Source organism: Myodes glareolus, chromosome 2 (genome assembly GCF_982192425.1).
Source record: "Myodes glareolus chromosome 2, mMyoGla1.1, whole genome shotgun sequence".
Lineage (NCBI taxonomy): Eukaryota > Metazoa > Chordata > Mammalia > Rodentia > Cricetidae > Myodes > Myodes glareolus.
This window is the reverse complement of record NC_142027.1, coordinates 82,835,090-82,846,302: the sequence shown is the minus strand read 5'-3', so window position 1 is coordinate 82,846,302 and position 11,213 is coordinate 82,835,090. Positions and strand designations below refer to the sequence as shown.

The 11,213-nt window shown below is 40.1% G+C and overlaps 1 gene segment (V, D, J or C); it reads left to right on the top strand.

Moving 5' to 3' along the window:
• Positions 1–776: 776 nt before the first annotated feature.
• On the top strand, positions 777–1,429 carry LOC125402125 (immunoglobulin lambda variable 6-57-like). The segment is given in 2 exon segments: positions 777–928; positions 1,047–1,429. Coding segments are annotated over 2 exon segments (429 nt in total).
• The last annotated feature ends 9,784 nt before the right edge of the window (positions 1,430–11,213 follow it).

The window sequence follows — 11,213 nt, the reverse complement described above, 5'->3', positions numbered from 1 at the left end:
GGGGAAGGGGTGTCTTATCAGTAGTACCATAAATTATTCCAGGTGCATGAACTGGCATTTTGGAGCCCATTCCCTTTGGTTGGTTATTTTCCCTATCCAGTTTTATGCATTTAGAATTAAAGAAGACCAAATGTCTGTTGAACAGATTCTGGCTTTGGTGATTTACAGTGCTCCTGAGTGTCCCTATTCTCATACTGCTTCTGTGTTGATGCCTAACCCTGTGATTTCTAGCTGTTTCCCTTTGAAGACTTTACTAGGAAGAAGGCATGACAGTCTCAGGAAGCCTGCCTTTAATTTTCTTGTCTAAGCATGTTCCTTTAACCTTACTTCAATACCTTCCCTGGAAAATGGAGTTTCATCTACACATACTTTGCATGGACGTGTTTATGACCATTAGAGGACAGTGATGGGCTGATCTGGATAGGACATTGCTCTCAGCAAGACCAAGTCATTCAGAAATCACTACTACCCTCCCACACTTGCACACATAGTAATGCCATTAAAGAATATTCCCCAAGAGCTCTTCTGTGATCTACTTCCTATTCTTTGATTCCATGCCTACATAGGTAATGAACTCTCTTTCATATTTCCTTTTTTATTGGTTACATTAGGAATGTAGCTTTTCTAGTTCCTGGTACTTTCCCTTCACTTTCAGGTTTTTCTGTCCTGCCACTTGGTGGAGCTCACGTCCTCTGCATGTGCAGTCTTTCCACTTCTCTGTGACACCCAATCTGAAGTAAAAGGAGGGGCCTGTACATCCCAAGGAAGATGGGTATTTGCATGGAGCCAACCTGCACATAAAATCACAGAGCCCAATAAAAAGGGGCTCCCAGCTTTAGTCAGACCATTGAACTCAGTAAAAAGAGTCTGGGTATCTTCACCATGACTTGGACTGCACTACTCCTCATTTTCCTTCATCATTTAACAGGTCAGTGGACTTAAATAATTCTGGGAGAGTAAATGTTGCTTGGAATGTTTGGCTTAGATTGTTCCTTGTGAATGAGATTTCCTTGCCTTTACTGATTTTTATTATCTTCCTTTTACAGGGACATGTACCCAGTTTGTGCTAAATCAGCCAAACTCTGTGTCTGGATCTCTTGGGAGCACAGTCACCATCACCTGCAAGCGCAGCAGTGGTAACATTGGAAGCTACTATGTGCACTGGTACCAGCAGCACTTTGGAAGTCCACCCACCAATGTGATCTATGAATTCAACAATAGACCATCTGGGATTCCTGATCGGTTCTCTGGCTCCACTGACAGCTCCTCCAACTCAGCCTCACTGACCATCACTGATCTGAAGATTGAGGATGAGGCTAACTACTACTGCCAGTCTTATGATAGTAGTATCTCTGATCACAGTGATGAGAATCATGGGGAAGTAAGACAAAAACTCTCAAGAGCACCAGCTGTGAAATCACTTGTGTAAAAGACTATTTCTATTTCATGTTTCCTGCCAAAGTACTGCTATTGGGATTGCCACATCATAATTTCCTCTAGGTTCAGGGTAAGATTCTACTTATTTCTCCCTCATATAAATGGCTGAGCTTTTTACACATATAGGGTTGATCCATGGAGTATGAAAGGTTGAAAACAGGATTTTTTTAGGGCAATATTACTGACATTTATATCATAGACTTCTTATATGTGTGATGTGTTTAGCATCACCTGTGACCATGAGTCACACATTTTCATAATTTCTCTTCTTTATGACATCACTAACTCTCTGTAGTGCAAAATTTCACATGAGAAATCCCACAGTTGGATAAAGCTACTGTTTCAAGGGATTGTTTGGTTAAGTAGACCCTTTTTGACTCTTTCTTATTTCATTAAGGCATAAGAATGAGAATTTTATCTCCCTATGATTTTGTCCACAATTGCTAAGCAAAATAAAAGTACTAAATTCAAGTGACTATTCTGATAATAAGGTCATATGTTAATGAGGACAAACCCTGTATTATATAACTTTGTAGAGAACTTAACTAAGATCTATAATGTATTCTTTTTTTTTCAAGTTTCCACCCCCACATTGCTCACTAAATTCAATACATTTTTAAATGGTGGGGGCAAAGTTTATGAAAAACTACTTCAATTTTTTTTAATTTTATTTTTTATTACTTTATAAATAATACCAGTCAAAATTCCCGCTTCCTCCCCTCCTCCCACTTCCCTCCCGCTCCCCCACTCACCCTCCCTCCTCCTCTTCCAGTCCTAAGAGAGGGCAGGATACCCTGCCCTGTGGGAAGTCCAAGGCCCTCCCCACTTCATCCAGGCTTAGGAAGGTATGCATCCAAATAGAATAGGATTCTAAAAAGTCAGTTCATGCAGTAGAGACAAATCCCAGTGCCATTATTGGCTTCTCAGTCTGCTGTAATTGTCAGCCACATTCAGAGGGTCCAGTTTGGTCCCATGCTCGTTTAGCCCCAGTCCAGCTTGATTTGGTGAGCTCCCATTAGATCAGGCACACTGTCTCAGTTCTCAGTGGGTGGACCAACCTTCCCAACCAAGGAAGGTCCTGACTTCCTTGTTCATATTCTCCCTCCTCTTCAACTGGACCTTGGGATCTCAGTCCAGTGCTCCGATGTGGGTCTTTGTCTCTGTCTCCATCTGGACGAAGGGTCTGTGGTAATATTCAAGATAGTCATTTGTCTGACTACAGGACAATGCTAATTTAGGCACCCTCTCTCCTCCACTGCTCAGGGTCCTAGCTGGAGTCATCCCCATGGGCTCCTGGGCACCCCTTCAGAGTCAAGCCTCTTGCCAACCCCAAAATGGCTCCCTCAATGAAGATATCTCCTTCCCTGCTCCCATATACGTTTTTCCTCCATCTCAACCATCCCACTCCTCCAAGGTCTCTTCAACCCTTCCCTTCTCCTATCTCCCCCTGTCCCTGTCTCCCCTTTCCCCTTCTCCTCACCCTACGCACATCCCCATGCTCTCAACTTTTGCCTGGTAATCTTGTCTGCTTCCAATTTCCAGGTTGATCTATATATGTTTTTCTTTGGGTTCACCTTATTACTTAGCTTCTCTAGAATCACAAAAATAGGCTCAATGTCTTTTGTTTATGGCTAGAATCCACTAATGAGTGAGTACATATCATATTCATGTTTTTGGGTCTGGGTTATTTCACTCAGGATAGTGTTTTCTATTTCCATTCTTTTGCATGCAAAATTCAAGATGTCATTGCTTTTTACTGCTGAGTAGTACTACTTCCAATATCTAGAAGTATAACTATATGATTTTCTTTGGGTTCACCTTCTTATTTAGCTTCTCTAGGATCATGAATAATAGGCTCAAAGACCTTTAATTATGGTTAGAATCCACTTATGAGTGAGTACATTCCATATTCCTTTTTTTTTGTCTGGGTTACCTCACTCAGGATATTATTTTCTATTTCCATCCATTTGCATGCAAAATTCAAGATGTCATTGTTTTTTACCACTGAGTAGAACACTAAAGTGTATATGTTCCACACCTTCTTTAACCATTTTTCTATTAAGGGGCACCTAGGTTGTTTCCATGTTCTGGCTATTACAAATAGTGCTGCTATGAACATAGTTGAACAAATGCTTTTGTGGTATGATAGGGCATCTCTTGGGTATATTCCCAAGAGTGGAATTGCTGGGTGCTGAGGGAGGTTGATTCCCAGTTTCCTGAGAAACCACCATACTGATTTCCACCGGGGCTGCACAAGTTTGCATTCCCACCAACAACGGATGAGTATTCCCCTCACTCCACATCCTCTCCAGCATAGGCTATCATTGGTGTTTTTGAGTTTAGCTAATCTGACTGGTGTAAAATGATATCTCATAGTTGTTTTAATTTGCATTTCCCTGATCACTAAGGAAGTTGAGCATGACCTTACATGTCTTTTGGCCATTCAAAGTTCTTCTCTTGTGAATTCTCTGTTCAGTACAGTACCCCATTTTTTAATTGGGTTAATTAGAGATTTAGTGTCTAGTTTCTTGAGTTCTTTGTATATTTTGGAGATCAGACCTTTGTCTGATGAGGGGTTGGTGAAGATCTTCTCCCAGTCGGAAGGTAGGCTTTTTGTCTTACTGACAGTGTCCTTTGTTTTACAGAAGCTTCTCAATTTCAGTAGGTCCCATTTATTCATTGATTCTCTTATTGTCTGTGCTACTGGGGTTCTACCTAGGAAGCGGTCTCCTGTACGTATGTCTTGTAGACTACTTCCCACTTTCTCTTCTATCAGGTTCAAAGTGGTTAGGTTAATGTTGATGACTTTAATCCATTTGGATCTGAGTTTTGTGCATGGTGATAGATATGGATCTACTTTCATTCTTATACAGGTTGGCATCCATTTATGCCAGCACCATCTGTTAAAGATGCTGTTCTTCTTCCATTGTATACCTTTAGCTCCCTTGTCGAAAATCAAGTGTTCATAGGTTTGTGGGTTAATATCTGGGTCTTCTATTCGATTCCATAGGTCGACTTCTCTGTTCTTATGCCAATACCAAGATGTTTTCAATACTGTAGCTCTGTAATAGAGTTTGAAGTCAGGGATGGTTATACCTCTAGAAGTTCCTTTATTATATAAGATTGTTTTGGCTATCCTCGGTTTTTTGTTTTTCCACATTGCCTCGGACAGGCTCAGGGGAGCCACTCAGACTGTGGGAGAATCAGGATGAAGGCTCAGAAGAATTCAGGAATCAGCATGGAAATGACAGACAGACACATTCAATGTGGTTGAATATGCTGCTGCAATTTTACTTCAATTGGTGTAAGGCTTTTATTATTTTACAATCAAGGAACTTGGCAAAGACATACATTTGAAAATAAAACAAAAGGAATCAACATTTTTAATTAACAAGAACAGCAAATTTATGTGTCCATTGTCTATTCTAAATGTCAGTTGTGGTTATTGCTCAAGGACATGTTGAAACATGTCTCAAATTTCTCTGAAACTCATTTCACACCACTGACCTCAAGGTAACCTATTCTTCAGGATTTTGCCCCCAATATTTGTTCCAATATTGAATGGCTGACTACATGTTGTCAAGAATAGCCTGCCTCTCTTTCTTATCTAAAATGTACCAGGGGTTTCTCATTCTGGCTAGCCTCTCCATAAATGTTAACTCATGCCATTCCATGAGCTCTTTCTGTTAAAGTGTATCCATAAATTCCACCAGAGAGGGAGCCAGAGTCTTAATCAATTACATTAATGGTCTAAATCAAGGGAGGTGACTGACACATCAGTTCCTCCGTATTCAAGGAGCCTTTGGAAATATTTCCTGGTTCCTTGAACAGATTGGGTTTTTGTCAAGAGAAAAATAGAACAGAAAAAGAAAATAGCAGAGCCAATACAAGAAACCATCACCAGGAACAAAGTGAACGAGGTCATTGAGGTGGATCAAGCACAACAACTCGAGCAGGCTGCCAGGGAATGAGCCCCTCTTCTCTAGACAGCCACCGCCTGAGAGGCATTTTGTCACACAGGCGAGATAGCCGTGGATGAGGCACCATCTAAAGTTGATTACTGTTCTCTCAAGGTTGGTGAAGAAGTATGATGGGATTTTGATGGGGATTGCATTGAACCTATAGGTTGCTTTTGGTAGAATTGCCATTTTAACTATCTTGATCCCACCAATCCAAGAGCAGGGGAGATCTTTCCATTTTCTGGTATCCTCCTCAATTTCTTTCTTCAAAGACTTAAAGTTCTTGTCAAATAGGTCTTTCACTTCCTTGGTTAGAGTTATCCCAAGATATTTTATGCTATTTGTAGCTATCGTGAATGGTGAAGATTCTCTGATTTCTTCCCTGCTTCTTTATCCTTTGTGTATAGGATGGCAACTGATTTTTTTTGGAGTTGATCTTGTACCCTGCCACATTACCAAAGGTGTTTATCAGCTGTAGGAGTTCTTTGGTAGAGTTTATGAGGTTGATTATATACACTATCATATCATCTGCAAATAATGAGAGTTGAACTTCTTCCTTTCCAATTCTAATCCCCTTGATCCCCTTATATTGTCTTATTGGTATTTCTAGAACTTCAAGCACTATATTGAAGAGGTATGGAGAGAGTGGACAGCCTTGTCCTGTTCCAGATTTCAATGGAATGGATTTGAGTTTCTCTCCATTCAGTTTGATATTAGCTGTCAGCTTGCTGTAAATAGTTTGATTATATATAGGTATGATCCTTGTTTCCCCAATCACTCCAACACCTTTTCATAAAGGGGTGTTGAATTTTGTCAAATGCTTTTTCAGCATCTAATGAAATGATCATATGGCTTTTTTCTTTCAGTTTATTTATATGATGGATTACATTGATAGATTTGCATATGTTGAACCAGCCCTGCATCTCTGGGATGAAGCCTACTTGATCATAATGTATAATTTTCCTAATGTGTTCTTGGATTCAGTTTGCCAGGATTTTGTTGAGAATTTTTGCGTCGATGTTCATGAGTGAGATTGGCCTGTAATTCTCTTTCTTGGTTGTGTCTTTATGTGGTTTTGGTATCAGAGTACCTGTAGCGTCATAAAAAGAGTTTGGCAATGACTCACCTGTTTCTATATTGTGGAATACATTAAGGAGTATAGGTATTAGCTCTTCCTGGAAGTTCTGGTAGATTTCTGCATTGAAACCATCTAGTCCTGGGCTTTTTTTGGTCAGGAGGTTTTTGATAACAGCTTCTATTTCTTCGTGGCTAACAGGTCTGTTTAGATTGTTCACCTGGTCTTCATTTAACTTTGGTAAATGGTACTTATTTAAAAACCAGTCCATTTCTTTTACATTTTCCAACTTTGTGGCATATAAGCTTTCGTAGTACGATCTAATGATTCTCTGAATTTCCTCTGGGTCTGTGATCATGTCCCCCTTTTCACTTCTGATCTTATTAATTTGAGTGTTCTCTCTCTGCCGTTTGATTAGTTTGGATAGGGGTTTGTCAATCTTGTTGATTTTCTCCATGAACTAACAATTTTGTTTCGTTGATTCTTTGAATTGTTCTCCGTGTTTCTATTTTGTTGATTTCAGCGCTCAGTTTGATTATTTCCTGTCTTCTTCTCCTCCTGGGTGAGTCTGGTTCTTTTTTTTTTCTAGAGCTTTCAGGTGTGCTGTTAAGTCTCCAATGTGTGCTTTCTCCATTTCCTTTAATTGGGCACTTAATTAGAAAGTGCTATGAACTTTCCTCTTAGCACTGCTTTCATTGTGTCCCATAGGTTTGAGTATGTTGTGTCTTTATTTTTGTTAAATTCAAGGAAGGCTTTAATTTCTTTCTTTATTTCTTCTTTGACCCAGGGGTGATTCAGTAGTTGATTGTTCAGCTTTCATGAATTTGTAGGCTTTCTGGTGTTAGAATTGTTATTGAATTCTAACTTTATTCCATGGTGATCCAACAAGACACAGGTGGTTACTAATATTTTTTTGTATCTGTGGAAGTTTGCTTTGTTACCGAGTATGTGTTCAATTTTCGAGAAGGTTCCATGAGCTGCAGAGAAGAAGGTATATTCTTTCTTATTTGGGTGGAATGTTCTATAGATATCTGTTAAGTCTGTTTGATTCATTAACTCTATTAATTCTTTTATTTCTCTGTTGGGTTTCTGTCTGATTGACCTGTCCATTGGTGAGAGAAGTGTGTTGAAGTCTCCTACTATTAGTGTGTATGGTTTGATGACTGCTTTGAGTTCTATTAGTTTTTCTTTTATATAAGTGGGTGCTTTTGTATTAGGGGCATAGATATTCAGGATTGAGACTTCATCCTGATGAATTGTTCCTGTTATGAGTATAAAATGTCTGTCTCCATCTCTTCTGATTGATTTTAGTTTGAAGTCAATTTTGTTGGAAATTAGAATGGCCGCACCCGCTTGTTTCTTAGGTCCATTTGCTTGAAAAACCTTTTCCCAACCCTTTACTCTGAGTAGATGTCTACCTTTGTGGTTGAGGTGTGTTTCTTGTAAACAGCAGAATGCTGGATCCTGTTTTCATATCCAATCTCTTAGTCTGTGCCTTTTTTATAGGTAAGTTGAGTCCATTAATATAAGTGATATTAATGACCAGTGGCTGTTGACTCCAGATATTATTATTTTTTTCATTTAGTAGAGTTTGTATGCTTCCCTTTTTTGAGTTGTGCTTGTGAAGGGTCGCTAGATGTTTGAGTTATTGTATGCAGTGATGGCACTGTTGAATTCCTAGGGTTGCGATTTTCCTTCTATTACTTTCTATAAGGCTGGATTTGTGGCTACGAATTGTTTAAATTTGTTTTTATCCTGGAATATGTTGTTTTCTCCGTTGATAGTGAATGATAGCATGGCTGGGTATAGTATATAGTAGTCTGGGTTTGCTTTCATAGTCTCTTAGTTTCTGCAGTACCTCAATCCAGGACTTTCTGGCTTTCATGGTTTCCATAGAGAAGTCTGATGTAAGTCTGATAGGTTTACCTTTATAAGTTACTTGACTTTTTTCCTTTGCAGCTCTTAAAATTCTTTCTTTTATCTGTATGTTTTGTGTTTTGATTATTTTATGGCTAGGGGATTTTTTTTTTTGATCAAGTCTATTCGGTGTTCTGTATGCTTCAATTTTTTTCTCAAAGTTTATTAAAATATAAAAGTTTGCATTTCCGCCCCTCCTCCCAACACCCTCCCACTCCCCCCACTCCCCCCACTCCCTCTCCTCTTCCCTCTCCATCCCTAAGAGCAGTCAGGGTTTCTTGCCCTGTGGGTAGTTCAAGTTCCTACCCCCTCGCTCCAGGTCCGGGAAGGTAAATATCCAAACAGACTGGATCCCAAAAATCCAGTATATGCAGAGGAAACAAGTCCCATGTCATTGTCAATGGCTTTTCAGAAGTACTCCGGGCCAGCCACATTCAGAGAATCTGGCCTCATTCAGAGAATCTGGTTGGATCACATGCTCGTTCAGTCCCAGTAAACTGGCCTTGGTGAACTCTCATTAGATCAGTCACCTTGTATCAGTGGGTGATAGCAGATCGCACCCCTCGTGGTGCTGATTTCATTTTCCATGTTCTTCCTCCTTCTGCTCCTCATTTGGAACTTGGGGGACTCAGTCCAGTGCTCCAATGTGGGTCTCTGTTTGTATTGCCATCCATCGTCAGATGAAGGTTCCCTCTGATCTTGCCTTCTTTTCTCACGTTCTCTTTCCTTCTGCTTCTTGTTTGGACCTAGGGAGTTAAGTCCAGTGTTCCGATGTGGGTCTCTGTCTCTATCTCCATCCATCGCCAGATGAAGGATCTATGGTGATAAGAAAAATATTCATCAATATGGTTATGGGCCAAGGCCAGTTCAGTCACCCTCTCCTCTGTCCAGAGAACAATCTGGGGATCTCTCCTTGGACCTGGGATCCCATTTATAATCAAGTCTCTATTAAACCCTAAACTGACTCCCTTAGTTGAGCTATATTCTTCCCTGATCCCATATCTATCCTTCCTCCCTCCCCACCTCCCAGTCCCCCGAGCATTCCCCCATTTTCCCCTGCTCCCTTCTCTTTAATCCTCTCCCCTTCCAACTACCCTCCCACCCCCCCATGCACCAGAAGTTACCTGGGACACTTGTCTATTTCCAATCTCCATGAGGAAAACTACCTGAATTTTCTTCAGGTTCACCTTCTTATTTAGCTTCTCTAGGATCACGAATAATAGGTTCAAAGACCTTTGATTATGGGTAGAATCCACTTCTGAGTGAATACATAACATATTCCTCTTTTTGGTTCTGGCTTACCTGACTCAGTAAAGCGTTTTCTTTTTTTATTTAGTTATTTTTATTTTTTATTTATTTTTTATTTAACTTTTACTGGTAACCACTCCAGAATCAAGTCTCTTGCAAACTCTAAAATGGCTCCCTTAGTTGAGATATAAGCTTCCTTGCTCCCATAACCATCCTTCCTCCCTCCACCCTCCATTCCCCCAAGCCATCCCCAATCCTCCCCCTCTCCCCTCTCCCTAATCATCTTCCCCTATTTCCACCCCTCCATCCCCCCATGCACCTGAGTTTGCCTGGCAATCTTGTCTAGTGATAATATCCAGGAGGATAACTATATGATTTTCTTCAGGTTCACCTTCTTATTCAGCTTCTCTAGGATCACAAATTACAGACTCACAGACCTTTAACTATGACTAGAATCCACTTATGAGTGAATACATACCATATTCCTCTTTTTTGGTCTAGGTTACCTCACTCAGTAAAGCGTTTTCTATTTCCATCCATTTGCATGCAAAATTCAAGATGTCATTGTTTTTTACCGCTGAGTAGAACTCTAATGTATATATGTTCCACACGTTTTTTAACAATTCTTCTATTGAGGGGCACCTAGGTTGTTTCCATGTTCTGGCTATTACAAATAGTGCTGCTATGAACATAGCTGAACAAATACTTTTGTAGTATGATAGGGCATCTCTTGGGTATATTCTCAAGAGTGGAATTGCTGGGTCCTGAGGGAGGTTGACTCCCAGTTTCCTGAGAAACCACCACACTGATTTCCACAGCAGCTGTACGAGTATGCATTCCCACCAACAATGGATGAGTGTTCCCCTCACTCCATATCCTCTCCAGCATAGGCTATCATTGGTGTTTTTGAGTTTACCTATTATGACAGGTGTAAGATGTTATCTCAAAGTGGTTTTGATTTGCATTTCCCTGATCGCTAAGGAGGTTGAACATGTCCTTAAGTGTCCTCTGGCCATTCGAAGTTCATCTGTTGTAAAGTCTCTGTTCAGTTCAGTACCCCATTTTTTAATTGGGTTAATTAGAGATTTAGTGTCTAGTTTCTTGAATTCTTTGAATATTTTGGAGATCAGACCTTTGTCTGATGAGAGACTGGTGAAGATCTTCTCCCAGTCTGAAGGTAGCCTTTTTGTCTTACTGATGGTGTCCTTTGCTTTACAGAAGTTTCTCAGTTTCAGCATGTCCCATTTATTCATTGTTTCTCTTATTGTCTGTGGTACTGGGGTTCTACTTAGGAAGTGGCCTCCTGTGCCTATATCTTGTAGACTACTTCCCACTTTCTCTTCTATCAGGTTCAAAGTGGTCGGATTAATGTTGATGTCTTTAATCCATTTGGATCTGAGTTTTGTGCATGGTGATAGATATGGATCTATTTTCATTTTTCTACAGGTTGACATCCAGTTATGCCAGCACCATTTGTTAAAGATGCTTTCCTTCTTCCATAGTTTACCTTTAGCTCCCTTGTCGAATATTAGGTGTTCATAGGTTTGTGGGAGATAGGAAATAGACAAGAATCCCAC